Below are 18,583 nucleotides of genomic sequence, written 5' to 3'. Positions count from 1 at the left end.
TTTTCTTTTGTTAAAGTTGCGAGTTTGCGCTGCGATAAAATTATTTGTCTTGCGCTAATCACAAGTATTTAAATTTTCTTTTGTTAGCTTGTTTTGTAAACTAATTAAGTAGAAATAAAAAAGATAACAAATTACAATAATTAAGATGTATTTTTGTTATTTTTTAATTAATTAAGTAAAAAAAGTGTTTTTGTTGAGGATAAAGTTTGTTAATAAAATAATAACTTTGGTCATGCTTTACTAATATTGCAGCAAACATTTGGGAATTTTCCATTCCAAATTTGTTTGTTGACATTTTTTAAATTTAATATTTTAGCTTAATGACTAATTAAAAGTGATTAATTAAGTTTTAATATCAAGAAACTATATTTTATTTGTCTGTAACTTTACTGTGCTATGTTGCAATATTTACCTTTCTGTTATCTGTTTTATTTGTTTAGCATTTTTTCTCGTGTGTTCGTTGCCTAATAATTAGGGAAACCAAAGTCAAATATTTAAGTTTTCCTTCAATGGGGTTCAATCATTTTTTTAAAACTGCAAGACAGAGAATTCTTGCGTTTCCAGTGAGATACCCGTTTGCTTTAAATTTTGGTGCTTGGTAAGTTTTGGTGTTTTTTGAAAGTTTGCATTTAATTCAAGTTATATTTGCGTTGTCATTACAGGGTTTAATATATTATATCTTACACTGCCAAATAAGGTCTTAAATATTTTTTTGCCTGGATATAGTTTTCAAATTTAAAAAACTGTAATGGCACATTTAAAAAAATGTTTATTTTAATTTTTACAATTTATTGGTTATAATATGGTCCGGCAGCGTGGTGTAGTGATGAGAACACTTGCTACACCACACATGAGGTGGTGAATTTAATCCCCACTGCTCTCATGCTGTAGCAACCTTGAGTAGGACGCCATAAATGGTATAAACTTCTGCTGAGTCAATACTTAATCAGCAGCATAATTATCAGGCAATTATAATTTATAATATCCCAAACTACCACAGGCAACTCGAGAATGGGTCGAAGTAACTGATGTTACTCTATGTTTAAGTCGCGCATTCAACTTTACCATATCGAAGATAAAGATATATATATACAAAAAAATATCATTTAAATTATGCTGTAAATGGTGCATGAAACTCATAAAAACTCCAAGGTTTTTTAATTAAATCATTTTACTAATGAAATATTATTTTTGTTTTAAGGATTGTTGCACTGCCAGTTACAATAACAAGTTTTATTCTGATTAAACGACGAGTTGATGACCAGAGAAAAAAACAGTTAAAAGAAAAACAATTAAAACTACGAGGCCAGTCATAAAACTTAACATGTTTGTTACGAGAAGCTGTCAACGTTTAATTACAATTAAAAACCACATGAACCTTTCTGTAAAGTTGTCCGCAAACCGATGTTTATCCTCGAATGCTGACGACGATGTCTTGTTTAGCCATAAAGGTGGAGCAAGAATTATAACGATCAATCGACCTGCTGCGTTAAACTCCTTAAATCTGAGCATGATCAACAAAATTTACCCTAAAATAAAGGTCAGAATTTTTAACTTAATAATTTATTGGATTTTGATACGTGAATATTGGCATCAATTAAAAATTAGTCATTATTTATAATCTAAAAAGCTTATTATCTAAATAGCAGTAAAAATCAAACTTAAAATCTTAGCTTTTAAAATAAAATACCGATTGCAGCATTTCATGTATGATAAAACACTAACTTTTAAAATTTTTAAATATTTGGTTGAAAAAAAATATATCTTATTACTTCTTAATTTTATCTCAGGAATGGGAGGATGATCCACGAACAACGATGATTATAATGAAGGGAGCTGGAGGCAAAGCTTTTTGTGCGGGAGGAGACATTGTCTCGATCACTGAAGCTGCAAGGAACGGAGATTTTCAACCTGGTTTGTTATTTTAACAAAATGTTTAAATCATTTTTCTTGTTTGTTTTTGGTTTATATAAAAGTTAAAATTATAATTGTACCAATTTGTAATATTTTTAACTTTTTTTTAACCTTAGAAGTTAATTTTATTCATAAAACTTCCCTTTTAACTTTATTTTGCAAAAAAATATTTAACATTATTTTTAACATATTGTTTAATTAGCTCTCTTTCTACAAAGTGTAGATATTAGTTTGCTTTTATACCAATTACTTAAACAACAAATTTTATTGTTTCTTATAGGTCAGGACTTCTTCAGGGCAGAGTACAGACTGAACCACAGTATTGCAACATGTGAGGTCCCCTATATTGCTTTTATAGATGGGATCACTATGGGAGGAGGTGTCGGGTTATCAATTCATGGCGGGGATCGAGTGTGTACGGAGAAAACACTGTTTGCTATGCCTGAGACTGGGATAGGTAGGTTGTAATATCTGAACTTAATTCGTTAATATTTTATATGTTAAAACCGGTAATTTGTGCTAAAATTGTTTTTTTTTAACTTTGTTTATTATTGTATTTACTAAAGCACTAGAGGTAGCAACATTTATTTTGTTTTAGTTGATTTTTTTAAAGTTAATTTTGTTTAATGTTATTGCTGTAAGGTGTTGATAATTTTGACTCCGGCTAAGTCAAATATTTGTTCAATACTGTATTTGCTTGGGTAGGTAGCTATGTTGGGGTTATGTTAGGTTATTCTACTGGATATTATGAATATGTTTGTTTTATAAGTAGCTTAATCATAGATTAAGTTTGTTATATGTACATAACATTTAAATAACAACCTTATTTTTTAAAGCAGTACTTTACTAAAATTGCTTAACTTTTCAGGTTTGTTCCCTGATGTTGGAGGATCTTATTTTCTTCCCAGATTAAGCCTTCACCTTGGGTTGTACCTCGCTCTAACAGGAGATCGATTGAAGGGGAGGGATGTGTACAAAGCTGGGGTTGCAACGAGGATGGTGGATAGTTCAACACTCCCTAAACTGGAGGATGATCTTTGTGAGATGGTCACGCCAACCAATCAGGATATCACGAATGTAAGTTGGTTGAAGAAACTACCAAAAATAAAGATGTTATTGTTGATGTTAAAAAACTGAAATTATTATCCTAAAATCTAAACACAAAAATGTTATTTTTTTTGGACTTCCTGTAGGGGGTAATTATATTTTTTATTATAGAATGTTGTTGTATTTTTTTATGACATAATTATTTCCTTTTGTCATGCACAATTATGTTCTAGAAAATGTTAATTATGACATGTAATTTGTTTTATGACATCATAGTTGTTGCGTAAATACCACGAGGAATGTACAACAGGGAGGGATCGAGATTATTTGAGATTGAGGGACCGAGAGGGGGAAATTAAACGAACATTTTGTGCAAATTCCATCGAAGAAATATTCCAGGTAACTTTAATTTATTTTTGCCAGTCTTTTTTTGTCCATATATTTATCCTTGATGTGGGTAGGTTAAATGCGCGACCTAAACATAGAGTAACATCAGTTACCCCGACCCAGTCTCAAGTTGACTTTATCAGTTTGGGATATTATGGAATATAATTGCCCGATAACTACGCTGCTGATTAAGTGCTGGCTCAGCAGAAGTTTATATCATTTATAGCGCCTTACTTAAGGGGGCTGCAGTATGTTAGCAGTGGGGAATGAACCCACGACCTCATGTGGTGTAGCAAGTGTTCTTACCACTACACCATGCTGCCGGTTAGTTTATTAATGATCTAGTGATATTGTTTGTATATTTTACTGATTTCCATGGTAGTTTAATAAACTAAGAATATGGTTTCCACAGGTACCATATGTGACTCTTTTGCATCTTTCACCTTAACATAGTAGTTGTGGGTTTTAACTAGACCCAGTCACCTTATCTTGTTTTGTTTGACTGATTTATTTGGGGAATTTTCCCTTATTGTACTATAAGGTTAAAAATGACAAAATTTTTGACGATTCTATTTTTTTTGGGGGGGGGCTGTTTATTAAAATTTTAAATATTTTTTTAGAATCTCGAGAAGGAAGGAACTGATTGGTCAAAAGAACAACTCAAAATATTGAGGACAAAGTCACCGAGTTCACTAAAGGTCACTCACAAACAACTAATGTTGGGGGAAACATTGAATCTCGACGAATGTTTGGAAATGGAATTTAAGTGGGAAACCCTGTTTTAATTAAAATTTGAAAAACAGTTTTTAAATCAAATTTTAATGATCCTTTTCATTCTAGAATTGCGTGCAATTGTTTACGCGTCAATGACTTTAAAGAAGGTGTTAGAGCACTCCTAGTGGACAAGGACAAGAATCCTCGATGGAACCCAGAAACCCTGGAACAAACGAGCGACGAGATCCGGGATCAATATTTTGAGTTACCACCAGGAGTGCCAGAGCTTCAACTGTGATGTCATTGTCGATGACGTAAGCACACTGTCTTTGAAGTGACGTCACACTAGGGGGTTTCCCAGTGTTTTTATGTTGCTGCCAAGAAGTTTCAAATATTTTAATAAAAATTTATCGGTTTTAAGCAAATCAGTTTTTATTTATTAAAAAGGCAATGAAAAAACAAGCGGTAATTATATAACTATTGTGACGTCAGAAGCTTTAATGACGTCATACTTAATATGACGTAATGGCACACTACGAATAACATTTGGCAAAAAATAATCTAAGACAAAATATAATGACGTCATAGCAAGCTACGTAAAAACTTCGACATTAATCTTACAAAACATTATGACGTCATATGTTAGTGACGTCATCGCACACTACGTATAAATTTTGGCATTTCCGGGATAGAATCTTTAAATCTTCTCACAGGTTTTGTTTCTTTGAAACTTTGAGTTCTAGAACAAATTGGTTTAATCGTTAAGGTGACGTCATAATCACTACATAATGATCTACGTCACGTGTTTATTAATACGTCATAACAGAAACCTACAATCTTACAAATATCCGCAGTCGCCTCCTGTCCAACTTGTCACGTGATTTCGATCTTGTCCTGTCATTAAAATAAAGGTTGTTACGTCATAACAAATATCATTTTACCTCAATTTTAGTGGGTAACAAATTAAATTTAAGATAACTTCGATTGATTAAGTTAGGTTTGAGTTGTTTTTGAGAGTTATTATTGTTCGATTTGCCAAGAGTAAATGCAGTTAAGTCTTAACTTTAAGTAAGTAGTGGGAAACAAACTTTGGGCCTTCAAATACCACTTTTATAACGGTTTTTATGTACAACTGATTCAAATATTGTTAGTATTACTACAGTTTACTAATCAACAATACAAAACCACTTTAAGGGGGGCTATTTAACCTTATTCAATGACATTTTAACCCTTGTGAGTTTGGTGTATTGAAAACGGTGTAATTAGATTGGTTTGTCGGGTTTAAGCTGTCATAGAACCAGGGAGCTTTGCCCTTAACTCACATTTAAAAGCAGCTGTTTTCTCTTATTATTTGAACAAATTTTACAACTCTCTTACTTGAGGAACGAGGCTGGTTTCTTGCCAGCCTTGATTCGCTGAGGACTCGTTTCGTAAAAGAAGATTCAACTGGAAGTCGGTTATCCTCAATTTCAAGGAAATCCATCGATCTTTGAGATCCTGATGACGCGTTTGCACTCACTGTCGATGGTGTTAAAGTCATGCAGTGATCGCAGTAATAACTCTGCCTGCATGTGTCATTAAAAAAACAAGTTTAAAATAAAACATTTTTGACAAGTATTAAGTTTTAGTGTATTTGAAATAACTTGGAAACTTGAAGACCTATATTATCCACAATCAACTGTGAGTAAAAAGTTTAAATTTGTGCCTTAGTGTATATAAAACATGTGTAAAATTGTGTTAAAGTTTAACCTTCTTGGTCCCAGTGAATGTAAACTTTTTGATCGTCTGTAAGGATCCATTTGGGATAAATTATTCATTAATTCTCGCCGGTAGATGTCGTGGTATCTCCGTTGCAAAGCTCCTGCGGGGCTCGACTAAAACACAAAAACATTTTTAACAAGCCGTTGTGATGTGTATAAGCCATTAGTAAATGCTAAACTCAAGCGTAAATAAAGCTTTATTAGCGTCGTCCGCCAAGTTTATAAAATGCGGAAAGGGCGGGATTTTTATAACTTTCCCCTAATCTTCTTTTGTACGTTCCGCCTTTTCCGCATTCATTTTAATACTACTCGTTTAAACTGGCGGACGACGCTAATAGAACTTCGGGTTAATAGCATGGTATTGGGGCGACTTAAACCCAAAACCCTTGGATTGTAATACGATGCCATGGCCTGACTTTCAGTACAACAATGAGTTACAATCTCACCTCCCTGGACCAAGTCCTTCGGATGTTCTCGGCGCTTTTGTAGCGATCCGGGCGAACCGGGGCCCTTCGCACTGGCTCATCTTCATAATGAACAGTCAGAGGAGGACTCAAATCTCTTAGATCTTTAGCTCTTATCACCACTGGTCGTCTCGATGGAATTAGTGGTTTGTAATCGTTGATGTCGTCCGCGTCAGAATCGTTGAACTGCGACCTATGACGTAGTTAAAACTAATTACGTCATTCTTTCTACGATTGATTATCTTATGCATCTCACATAGCTATCATAATGTTGTTAAACTTATTAAGTCATAATTGGGTTTATTACCTTCCGCGAGAGGAAGCTCGGTGACTTCCAGGAGCGCTTCTAGACTTTGTTCTTCCTCGACTTTCATTGTTACGTAACCATGACGTCACAGACGTTATTCCGTCTTCTTCAGGAAACTGAAACGCGCGATCGACCATCTTTTTGCTGCACAACACTTCTGTGTCGTCTGTTACGTCAGAGAGTGAAACAATGGAGGTCACTGATCGCGGAGGTTGGTCTTCGTAGCGAACTGTTGTCGATGGGGACGAGTTACGTGCAGCGCCATCTGGTGACGTACCTCGTGAAATATGTTCGACGCTGGTGGGCGCGCGAGGTGAGTTCTTGCTTATTCTCGATGCGGGGGAACCGGGGGCGCTTGGGTTAGAACGTGGAGGTCTTCGTGGGGTTTTGGGGGTCTCGTCTACTAACTTGGGGTGAGTTTCTTCTCCCGGGGCGTCCACGCGACTTCTTGCCGGTGAGCTCACGTGACTTCTGGCTGGTGTGTCCTGGTGGCTTCGGCCCGGTGTGCTCACGTGACTTCTACGCTCGTTGTGATTGGGCGACTCAGCGATGGAGCTAAGTTGTGGGTGTGAAATAGTGGGCGTGGCCGTCTTGGAGAAAGCTTTGACTTTTTTTGAAGTTTTGTTTCTCTTTAGTTTAACTTTCAAGTTCTTTGCTTCGATCCTGAAGTGGACGTGGAAGTCGATCGACGTTTTCCAAACATTCTTCGCGTGTTTGTCGTCATCAAATACATACGTCATCGAATCAGGTGACTTCTTGTCGGTCTAAAAATATTATGTCATCATTATTTTAATTGTGACGTCACTTACATAATCTTTTATGACGTAAATGTATTTAATGTGTCCTCTTACTTCGTTTAGTTTTACTGTGATTGCGTTGTGCTTAAACGCGATAGCTCTGACGTCATTCCACTTATACGTCATCACCGGTTTTCGGTCCTGAAGAAGGGTAATCCCCTTGGGGCCTATCCCGAACATGATACCAGGTCCACACTCGTGAGTTCGTTGCATGTGTTCTGCAGAAAAAATGATCAATTTAACTCTGACAAATTTTGTTAAAATGTTGAATTTTGCTTCTTACGTTTGTTAAAACTTGGTTTGTTGTATGTTGGTCATTATTTATAGTGGTTAAGGAGGATTTTGTTAATTAGTCAAAGCGTTAAACATTTTTTTTAGTCTATTATCAACACTAGTCGATAGCCCACCATGCGGTTGGAATTTTGATTGCCATAATATTGTCTCAACTCTCACTTAATATTTGCCTCGAATAGTTTACCCGTGTACCAGAAACGAGAGTTTAATTTATTTTGTAGGCCTATTAATGTAATACACACACTTAGCTCCATTATATATTAATTTATATTGGTTATATATAGAGTATATAGGTGAACCGGACATAGCGTAGGGCTACGACCCGAAAGGTTTCGGGTTCGAGCCGCACCAACGACACATTATTCGCCCTTGAGCCCGTCGTTAGCAGATAGCTTAAACCCGCAACCTTACACCCTTACCCCAAAAAATATATAGATTATTGCACTTTGTATTTTTCTCATGCACTTATTACCCTAATTTAAACAACCTAGTTTAACTCACTGTTGGACTGATTTTTCAGCTTGTAAGCCGGGTAGAAATGGATTCCGTAATTCTGCAGCGAAGCGGCCAACAACAAAAACTTTTTGTCAGATTTCGATGACGTCATTCCTCTTAAACATTGATGGAGTTCTACCATCTACATGTTATTGTTTGTCATTATTACGTCATTAGTAAATTAATTTTATTTTTTGTGACGTCAGAATTATAAGAATTACTTTAAAAATGTGACGTAATAAAGTAATAATATATTTTGTCACATTTATGACCTCATAAGAGATTGGATCTCAATAAGGTTTTATGACATCACAACACTTACTTGTTCCTCAAAGTTGATGTCACTTTCTTGCAACCTAGGGGATTTCCCGCGTTGAACAAACCGGAACGCTTCGACCAATTGGAAGTCGACATTCTTGCTGACGTAATCACCATACTCGGATTGCAGCCAATAAGCGGCGAGCAAGGCTCGAGTCGAGGTCGGGCAACGAAGCCGATTGGTTAATAAATCCTGACGTAGTTGGTAGATCGTGTTAAACCTGGGTGAAATGACGTCATTAGTTACGTCATTGTGTTTTATTAGCCCACAAATGAATTCTTGTTTGCGTTGCTTTTTAAACTTGTATACGTCACAGAATAACTTAAAAACGTTTTACGTGCCTAATTTACGTCAGAGTTAAGTCATAAAAATATCCCGTATAGTAACAACTTACCTTGTCGATTCATTCCCGAAGTTAAAGTGTTTACTTTGAGGATAAAACTTGAGGACGAACGCGAACGACCAAATTTTACATTTTCCCTGGATTTGTTTCTTCAAAGGTTTATCCAACCTGACCCACCAGTTGTAAGGTGGGGGGTTCGATCCCTGCCTGAGGACCAAACCGAAGTAGTTGGGTTCACTGATGTTCTGGTATTTACAAACACTCTGAAATAAGTCGTCGCCCGATGCTTCGCGATCGATTGTGACGTCAACTTCCTTTCCATCCAGGAACAAACATTTGCAAACTACCATTGTTACGTCACTACGTCATTTAATGACGTCACACATATTAGAATCTATAAAACTAGAAGATATTCTGATTAGTCCCAACTTAATAATTATTTAATGTTTCTTTCATGAAGTTATTTCATCGACTAATTATCGCGACCGGGGTCGGCCTCCTCTGTTCCCATAACAATGACATTTGTGACGTCATTAATTGTTCTTTTTTGATATCGCTTTATCGTTTATGACCTATCAACATTAATTCGTGTTTGTCTAGCTACATAACTTTAAACAGAGCTTTAAAAGAATGACCTTTCGTTGGAATTACTAGAATCTTGCGCCTGTATTAAACAGAACTTATCTATTGTGACGTCACATGGCTTAATTGTTAAACACGCGCTAAAGGAACGGTTTGTGTCGGGTTACAGGATTGTTATAAATGAAATTTGAGATGTTTGGTTGATTACAAACCTAAAAGAACCTGGTTCCGATGTTTTATAAACTTTTACAGAAAATGGTTTTTCACGACTAACTACGTCATAGCATACATTTATATTACGTCACAAAATTTAAAGACCTTGTTACAGGAAAGGGAAAAATTTTCACAAAAATTGTTTTTATTTTTTTAAAAATTATTGATACAACCGTTTTTGATTAAATATCCCGATCCTTACATAAATATTAATTTATTTTTCAATTTGGTTTACTAAAACTATTTTACCTTGCAAAGTTGTTTTTTTTCGACATTTAATATCATGTTATACAGAACTTCGCGATGCGAGCTCTCGAAAAAGTTTTTTTCTAGGTTTTTCTTTTTTTTTCAAGCTAACTGAAAAGAAGTAATTATTTCTTTATTTGAACATCTAAGTTCGATCCCCACTGCGTACATGTTGTAGTGCCTTAAAGTAAGGCACTATAAAAAATTCAAACTTCCGCTGAGCTAAAAACCAACGTAATTGTTTTTAGTGTCAGAACAAGGAATGGGAAGATGATTTGTTGAATAGCTTAAAGATTTGAGTGTTGAAATCCTTATACTAGCAAAATCATGCAAGTTATTATAGTTATTTTGACCACTGTGCTAAGGAAGAATATTAATCTTTAATATTTTAGACGAAAAATGGTGCCTTATAATGTAGCAAAATGATATATGTGCTTGTAGTTTAATTGAAGCGATGTAGTCATTGTCTACATGTACAATTGGTAATTTGAAAAAAAATTGTTAGACACTATTCATGTTGTATTGTAACATGTCCGACATTTTCTTATTTACTTTTTTTGTTATCTGCGTTTAGTCACGTGTTTACACCTACAGTCACGTGTTTACACCTTCTCTATATCACGTATGCTGTATCACGTGACTTGTTTGGTAAAACGATTAAAATGTCATGTATGGAGATTTGGTGATGCGAGTTAGTGGACAGTTATTTGTTAATCTTTCGCAATAAAGTACAATAAATATTACTACGGCTTTCATAAAAAAGACTATAGGCAAAATACGTTACATTATTATATAAAATGGGAATGTTTTTAAAATTTTAATATAAGCAAAAAGTTAGGATGTAAACGATTCCAACCTTATATTTTAACGCGATAAGAAGTCCTTTAGACAAGTCTTTAATAAAACAAAACAGTTCAGCAAAACGTCTAGACGGCAAAGCAGTAGTGGTCGGAGGCACACGCACAAAAAGTCTTGATTGAGGCGTTGTTTTAATCAACGCGGATTTGTTAAAACACGCGGGGTTTATCAAACTTTTAGTTTAGCTTCTTTTATATGAAGTAGTTTAGTATAAAGTTTATTTTAAGCCAAAGTAAACTTTGTTTAATTTCTTATATTTTACAACTTTTAAAATAGAAATGGTATATTTATTAATAGTTTAATGTAACGGAAGAATACATTAATTTTTTTACATTAATAGTAAATTTTTAGGCATTTATTGAAAAATTACGTCACCGCTACATAGTCGATTGCGATTGGTTCCTAATTTTTTCGGGTCAACGATTTTTTAAAGGTTAATGTTGAACAAAGGGCGTTTTAGTTGAAGGACATTTAGTTTGTTTCTGTAGATCTGGGGGTCGTTTTGTTGTATAAGAGATTAGGCTGCCACGTGGTTAATAATAGAAAGATTTATTTTGTTATTAAATATTAATGTTTATTTGTATTACAGGTTTAACTTAGTGTTAATGTTTAATAAATTATCTTGGAAGATTGGTGTTTTGACGAAGCGGACTTCAACAAATCGGGTTAAGTAGATTGATTTTTGTAAAGTTATATAAATATTTTTATAAAAGTATAAAGTTTATATGGTGTTATTGATCTGAATATGCAACGGGTTAGGGGTAGGATCGCGCGCGTGTCGACACTCGTTATTTTAATGTCTAGCGAATTTTAACAGTCCGCATATTCAGAACACGACACCATTTTAATAGTGTATAAATAACCTAATAATACCTAATTAGACATAGATAACTGCCCCTGTTTTTAATTTGAGGTTTTTGATGACAACTTAGAGGAGCTGGAGGAGATGCTGAAGATGATGATGATGATTTTCAAAGAAATAAAGGAACAAATATGGTCCTCCAGCAACAAAGTAAAATGTTTACTATAAAATATCATAATTTTTTAACTAGACACAGATAACTGCCCCCTGTTTTTCGTTTGCAGTTTCAAATGAAGATATCGCGACGCAAAAGGCTCTGGTGGATGACGTCGCAAGGATTGGATGACGTCACGAGAATTGGAGGACATCACGGAGATTGGAGGACGTTACGAGGATTGGATGACGTCACGAAGATTAAAGAAACGGAATATGCCGGGAAGGCGACTCAACAGGAAGATGGGAGGGCGATTCTACGGTGATTTGAAGCGGAGATGAAGAATTGGATGTGGCCTTAAGGTAGTTGTTAGTTTAGGTATTGATGAGCTGTGAGGAAAAGACCAAGAAAGGTGATTCCTTTAACATACAGGTGAGATACTTGTTCTTTAATAAATTCGTTTAAATTAGATTAATAATAAATTTATTTATATTTTTTGTTTGTACACCATACTTTTAATATGCTTTCCTTAATAAAAAGGCCAACAACCCTGCCCTTAAGGCGATGGCCCCACTTGCTAAGTTTAGGATATTATTGACTTGGGATATCATACTCAAATGACCTAATACTAGGATCAGCCTAGTCAGATTAAGCAAGTCGTCAGTTTCACGTTAACTTTAATTCGTGCGCGTGTTGCAACACATCGCTTCGTCCTTCGCTTTAGCTATTACGTCAGTTTGCGTCGCTTTAGATGTTACGTCAGTTTGCGTCGCTTTAGATGTTACGTCAGATTGCGTCGCTTTAGTTGTTCCGTCAGTTTTAATTATGTTAATTTTTACATATTCTGGTTACTACGCTAGATTACTTATTTTCGACAGAATTAGTCGTTTTACCTACTATCCGCTAGACGGTGTACTATTACTAGGGGATTCCCCGCTATTGTTACCGACCGCTAAGTGTAATGTATCAATATTGTGTAGCCGCTAGTGGGCGCACCAGGGTACAGAAGCTGGCTAGCGTTGGCTTACTAAATTGATTTGTTAGTGAATAGTTAGTCGGTTATTAATAGAGTTAATTAACCACTGATTATCAGTTACCTTTTATTAATTAGTAAGCTGATAAATATTAATTGTTTTTTTTATCTGTAAATAACAGATTGTATTTATTTTAATTGATTTGTTTATTGGTTTTTAATAAGTTTGATTTGTATTATGATTTATAAAGGAGTTTGTCAAAATAATTTGTTGATATATTGATAAAATTAATATTTTTAATTATTGTAAATTGGTTTGTTAGTTATAACTAATTTGTTTAAATATTTTATCCCATTTTTAATGTTTTATTTCCTTAACATAATCACTTTAATTAAAATATAAGTTTGGTGTTCATGCAATTAGTATAAATAAATAATTAAATTAATTAATTTATTCTGTTTTTAAATTTATTATTAACATTGCTAAAGAACATTTTTAATTCCTTCATTTTTTCCAAGGTTATTCTCATACATTTCTGTGATGTAATCAATGACGTAACCACTGATGATGCCGCTTTTCGATGATGCCGCTTTTTAATGATGCTGCTTTTTAATGATGCTGCTTTTCGATGATGCCGCTTTCCGGTGATGCCGCTTTCCGATGATGCCGCTTTCCGATGATGCCGCTTTCCGATGATGCCGCTTTCCGATGATGCCGCTTTCCGATGATGCCGCTTTCCGATGATGCCGCTTTCCGATGATGCCGCTTTTCAATGATGCCGCTTTCCGGTGATGTCACTTCTTCGTGACGTAGTTCACTGTTGACGATACTATCCAATGACATTTTTATTTCTAATGTGGGCAATATTGTTGCCCACATGAAGGTTTGTTGTTTTATCCTTGTGGTTAACTTTAAACTACCATCTTAACTACAACCCCCCTCTGATAATGTCACTAACTATAAACATTGATGTTCCAATGTGGTAAACTCAATATTGTTGCCCACATGAACGATTTTGTTTCGTCGCTGCCCGATGATGTCACTGCCCGATGTTGTCACTGTCCGATGCTGTAACTGTCCGATGCTGTTGCTGCCTGATGACGTCACTCTCCGATGTTGTCGGTGCCCGATGTTGTCGGTGCCCGATGTTGTCGCTGCCCGATGCTGTCGCAGCCCGATGCTGTCGCTGTCCGATGACGTCACTGTCCGATGACGTCGCTGTCCGATGACGTCGCTGTCCGATGACGTCGCTGTTCGATGACGTCGCTGTCCGATGACGTCGCTGTTCGATGACGTCGCTGTCCGATGACGTCGCTGTCCGACGATGTCGCTGCCCGATTTTGTCGCTGCCCGATGATGTCGCTGCCCGATGATTTCGCTGCCCGATGACGTCGCTGTCCGACGATGTCGCTGCCCGATTTTGTCGCTGTCCGACGATGTCGCTGCCCGATTTTGTCGCTGCCCGACGATTTCGCTGCCCGACGATTTCGCTGCCCGATGACGTCACTTACTACTGACTTTTAATGTTCTTATGGCAAACCCCAAATTTTTGCCCACATGAACATTATCAACAATATATTTGGTAGTCAACTTTAAACTACCATCTTAAATGTTATTCCGCCATGCGTGGCGCGTTTTTTTCCATCTTGGTGTTTAAAATGTGCACAGCCTTATAAAGGTGCCGCACAATCTTTTCTATCTTCATCATTTGACCCTTAATAATTGTGTGTTTTGTTATTTTGTTGTAGTTTTACGTTGTTTTATTGTAGCTTTATGTAATACATAATTTTATATCCAATCCCATGTATGTGATCCCTTTATCTTTTGGTAGGTTTATTTTTGGTTTAAATTTTAGTGCTAAAAAAAGTTAACCTAATCTACTTCATTGACAACACCCGTTTCAGTCACCCAAAAAACTACGTCATAACTTAAACATGACGTCATTGATGACGTAAATAACTAGGGATATTTTTTTATTAAAAATTTATTTCCAAAATACCGTTTATCGAAAGACTAAAATAAATAAAAATTTAACAACAGTTTATGTTGTGACGTCATAACATTTGCGCGAGCATGTTCGCTGACGTCATTAAAGTTCACAGTGACGTAGATATGGTTGTTACGCGTAGTTGGCTTTGTCGTCGTTGTGCAAAGTCAGATTTAAAGATTCTTCTTGTTCACTGTTTCCTAAAAAAATGTTTAAAATTAGTTTTAAAATTTTTTTTTTTGCTTTAAATTTCTGTAAAGGTCTAATTTTTAACTGTTATTGCCAGGACTACTTTCAATCTCAGCTTTCATAGTTTGGCTAACTGTAGCGGGCATTACAGGCCCTTATTTAATTTATTTAACCGAGTTATTGGTGCAAATATTACTTACCACTTGTTCTGTACCACATATCTTCTTTAACCCGCTTGTAAGGACTACATCGTGCCTGTAAAAGTTTCAAAACATTTAACACTAAACTAAATAATACAGAACATTAAGTATAAGTTACACAGTTTATTGAAACATGTTTTCACCGTTTTTGACATAAAAATCCCGCCCACAATGAGGATAATAATAAACGCAAGCCCACTGATAATTATCCCCACTGTAGCCCCAGGTAGTGGGTGGTGTGTAGCGCCACCTACCGACGTGGGTTCAGAGTTAGTTTTCGGCGCTTCTGTAAAAAAACATTTTATTCAATTATGACATCACACAACTATATAAATCAATATAATTTTATTATTTATGACGTCATATTCACTTTTGTGGTTGGACACACAACAATGTCGATTGTCAGGTCCTCCGCATTGTTTTCCATTGTTCCACGCTCCGTTGCATTCCAGTGACGTATGCTGACACGTTCCTCCAACATTCTTACAATCTACGTCATTCTTTGCCCACGTGGCTGTGACGTCAGAAGCTAAAAATAACGTCATAAAAAGCATAATCAACGATTGTGCTAACTTGTGACGTCATACGTTTGGTTTCCAATTATGACGTCACAAGATTTATTTATTAACTTACAAACTTCGCAGCAAACTCGATGACTTGGTCCATCGCAGAGTTTCGAATCCTTTGTTCCGTTACAATGAACATTGTCGTGCTGACAATTCCCGAATATCTTGGAACAACTTTCATCCTTCGAAGCCCAACCATCGATCGTCGTTTTAGCTGTAAAGAGCAGTTGTTCTAGTTACGTCATAACAACAATGTTACGTCACAAAACATACTTGGCTACGTCATACCAATAATGTAACGTCACAAAACGTACTTGGCTACGTCATACCAATAATGTAACGTCACAAAACGTATTGGTTACGTCATAACAACAAAGTAACGTCACAAAACATACTTGGTTACGTCATACCAATAATGTAACGTCACAAAACGTACTTGGTTACGTCATACCAATATTGTAACGTCACAAACTCATTTTGTAACTTCTAAGTCATAGATTTGGTAACACAATTATAATACTATGACGTCACAGACAGGTTATACTCACTTGGAAGACAGCACTTCCTTGCATCGGGACCACCACAGAGCCCGGCTTGATACAACCCTCCCTCACAAGTCGAATGATCGGCCTGACAAGTTCCCCATTTACCCAAACAATCTGAATCCTGGCTTGCCCACTTCGTCTGCTGCTCTGAACCTGTGGGTAACAATTGTGATGACGTCAGATAGGAGGTAGTTGTGACATCATATTTGAATCATTAAATGGGTCAGTTATTTATATTTTATTAAAAATGGGTGTGGATTTGTGAAGTGTTTAAGCTATTCGTTAACGCCCGGCTCAAGGGCAAATAGTGTGGCATTGGTGGGGCTCGAACCTGAAACCTTTTGGATAGTTTGACGCCATGATTGGTTTACCACACTACCGGATTTCACATTTTAATCAGGTAAGTGTGTGCTGTTATGACTTGTGTGAGCTATCTGTGAACGCCAGACTCAAGAGCTGATAATAGTGCGGCATTGGTGCGGCTCAAACCCGAAACTTTTCGGCTTGTAATCCGATGCCATGACCATCACACTGCCGTACAGTTGACGTGATTACTTACTTGGCAAACAGCACTGTCTAGTGGCCGGTCCACCACACGTGGTCTCCTGGTAAACGCCCGCGCACTCTAGCGAGCTTAGTTGGCACGTTCCTAATCCTTGCGAGCACGGTTCGTCCTTCGAAGTCCAGCTTTTTATCTCAGCTTCGTCTGTTACGTCATAGTTAAATATTATTGTAAGTTAGGTTCACTGGGAGGTTTCTAGGTTTGATTTAAAATCATTGGCTTTACTGCTTACTGCTCAACAGTTCTAAGTCCGACTCCCGTTGCTCTTATGCTGTAGCGCACCCAAGTAAAGGGTTATAAACGATATAAACTTATATTGCTAACACTTAATCAGCAGTTTAATTATTGTGCAAATTTAATCCATAATATTCCAAACTGATAAAGGAAACTTGAGACTGGGTCGGGGTATATGATGTTAGTCTATATTTAGGTTGTGAAGTCAACCTTTCCACATCGAGGTTGAATTAATACAAATAAGGATTAAATCTTGGTCTAGTTTTTAGACAAATGATGTAAAAGTAAAACCTAAACCTTAACTTTACGGTGTAAGAACTTTAACTTTAATTGTTGCGAAGCCCACAGGTTAATGTAAACAAACTGTTTTATTATTTGTTGATGGTTAGCTCACCTGGCGAACAACATTTCCTAGTGGTCGGACCACCGCAAGTTCCTTTATCGAAAACGCCCGCGCATTTCCCATTATTACGTTGACAAACACCGTATATGACGTCACAAGTCTGGTCGTCTTTTGTCCACGATTTTTCAACTTTTTGACCTTTAAAAAATAATAAAAAAGTCAAAAATAAGGGCTTAAAAATTGCGCATAATTAATTCTGATTTTGACCCCAATTGAGGATAAACTCAATAGTATACTCATCACTGATTATACGCATACTTGGGACGCAGCAGAGCAAATCTTTATTCCCGCAAATTCCCTCCAGAACTGAGTAATCCTCCTCACACGAACCTTTACTCGCACACTTCCCGTAATTGTTTGTACACGCGAGATCTATCGGTTTCGATGACGTCACAGCCACCTGTGTCGTCGTGTCTTTTATGACGTCAGTGGTAAGATGTGTAACTGTGTTAATTAGTTAATAATTAATTTTATTATTTTTAAAGAGTTTTATGAAATTTAAGATTTACAAACCTGTCTGATTTTTCTCCATCGCATAAATTTGTGACGTCATAATAAATAACACGACATTTAACAATAACATTTTCATTTTATCGACAACTTAACTTATTTAAATCTAAAAAAAAAAATTTTATTTTTAAAATCTTAATTTTAAGAAATTATGTATAATTAAACAAAAATATTGTTTTGACTTCACTAAATACTCTTTTATTGTAAACATCTTTAAACTGGGAAGTTATAATAAACTTAACAACTTTAATGTTTGGTAAACATAAAATATTGCATGAAAAGTTGGTAAAATTTTACAGCATCTATCTTAATGATCCGGTTTAGTGGCGAATACTAACTTCCAACTTAATTACCTACATTGGCGCCTTGCAAAGGTGGAATCTTTTACTTTTAATGTGGTTAACTCTTCTAAAATTTGAAAATTTTCAACTTTTGTTCGACACTATTATATCTTTGGTTATTTTTAATATTTTGTCTGTGCTAAATGGTTATAATTATTTGTGTCTGATTTTTAAACATTCGTTAGACACAAATTTTAAAACCAATTTATTTGATCCAGTTAATTCTATTCTCTATTATTTTTAGATTTTCTCTTTTTCTAAATTGTGGTCAAATTCTTTGGAATAAAAACGACAACATTACCCAAATCCTGATTCTTACGTCACAGAGGTTGTTTATTTAGTCATTTTTGTTCGACCACTTAAGTTGTTTTATTCG

At 35.7% G+C, this 18,583-nt stretch overlaps 3 protein-coding genes across 4 annotated transcripts; 1 reads left to right on the top strand and 2 right to left on the bottom strand.

The window, feature by feature from the left end:
* Positions 1-444: 444 nt before the first annotated feature.
* LOC145741445 (3-hydroxyisobutyryl-CoA hydrolase, mitochondrial-like) lies at positions 445-4,650 on the top strand. The gene is made up of 8 exons (XM_082559035.1): positions 445-598; positions 1,202-1,540; positions 1,791-1,914; positions 2,195-2,371; positions 2,783-2,991; positions 3,238-3,360; positions 3,969-4,114; positions 4,189-4,650. The coding sequence occupies exons 2-8, from the start codon at positions 1,325-1,327 to the stop codon at positions 4,358-4,360; spliced, it is 1,167 nt and encodes a 388-aa protein (XP_082415161.1). The 5' UTR covers positions 445-598; positions 1,202-1,324; the 3' UTR covers positions 4,361-4,650.
* On the bottom strand, positions 4,478-9,248 carry LOC145741443 (uncharacterized). 2 transcript variants are annotated; one of them, XM_082559034.1, is made up of 10 exons: positions 8,893-9,248; positions 8,502-8,718; positions 8,186-8,321; positions 7,445-7,608; positions 6,594-7,357; positions 6,269-6,479; positions 5,812-5,936; positions 5,440-5,627; positions 4,897-4,956; positions 4,478-4,801 (listed from the first exon to the last, which is right to left on the bottom strand). In XM_082559034.1, the coding sequence occupies exons 1-9, from the start codon at positions 9,189-9,191 to the stop codon at positions 4,901-4,903; spliced, it is 2,160 nt and encodes a 719-aa protein (XP_082415160.1). In that variant the 5' UTR covers positions 9,192-9,248; the 3' UTR covers positions 4,478-4,801; positions 4,897-4,900. The 2 variants fall into 2 exon arrangements, with proteins under 2 accessions (XP_082415160.1, XP_082415159.1); XM_082559033.1 differs by having other exon boundaries at positions 4,905-4,956.
* Positions 9,249-14,678: 5,430 nt separating this feature from the next.
* LOC145744063 (uncharacterized) lies at positions 14,679-17,699 on the bottom strand (the record flags this gene model as incomplete). Its single annotated transcript, XM_082562157.1, has 9 exons — positions 14,679-14,857; positions 15,047-15,101; positions 15,190-15,332; positions 15,417-15,575; positions 15,680-15,826; positions 16,161-16,310; positions 16,717-16,863; positions 17,348-17,494; positions 17,615-17,699. Coding segments are annotated over 9 exons (1,101 nt in total), but the record flags the coding sequence as incomplete, so codon positions are not given.
* Between the last annotated feature and the right edge of the window lie 884 nt (positions 17,700-18,583).

The sequence above is a fragment of the Corella eumyota genome, chromosome 2, assembly GCF_963082875.1.
Source record: "Corella eumyota chromosome 2, kaCorEumy4.1, whole genome shotgun sequence".
Taxonomy (NCBI): domain Eukaryota; kingdom Metazoa; phylum Chordata; class Ascidiacea; order Phlebobranchia; family Corellidae; genus Corella; species Corella eumyota.
Note: the sequence above shows the minus strand (reverse complement) of the source record. Positions and strands in the feature narration are given on the sequence as shown.

Bases quoted from the DNA above. Each gene is read 5' to 3' on its own strand.
- LOC145741445 (XM_082559035.1), top strand. From the start codon at position 1,325: ATGTTTGTTACGAGAAGCTGTCAACGTTTAATTACAATTAAAAACCAC. The intron at 1,915-2,194 runs GTTTGTTATTTT...TGTTTCTTATAG, and splicing joins GAACGGAGATTTTCAACCTG to GTCAGGACTTCTTCAGGGCA. The intron at 4,115-4,188 runs GTGGGAAACCCT...TTTTCATTCTAG, and splicing joins TGTTTGGAAATGGAATTTAA to AATTGCGTGCAATTGTTTAC.
- LOC145741443 (XM_082559033.1), bottom strand. From the start codon at position 9,191: ATGGTAGTTTGCAAATGTTTGTTCCTGGATGGAAAGGAAGTTGACGTC. The intron at 7,609-8,185 runs GTGAGTTAAACT...TTTTTTCTGCAG, and splicing joins GCTGAAAAATCAGTCCAACA to AACACATGCAACGAACTCAC. The intron at 5,628-5,811 runs GTTAAACTTTAA...TGACACATGCAG, and splicing joins CATTCACTGGGACCAAGAAG to GCAGAGTTATTACTGCGATC.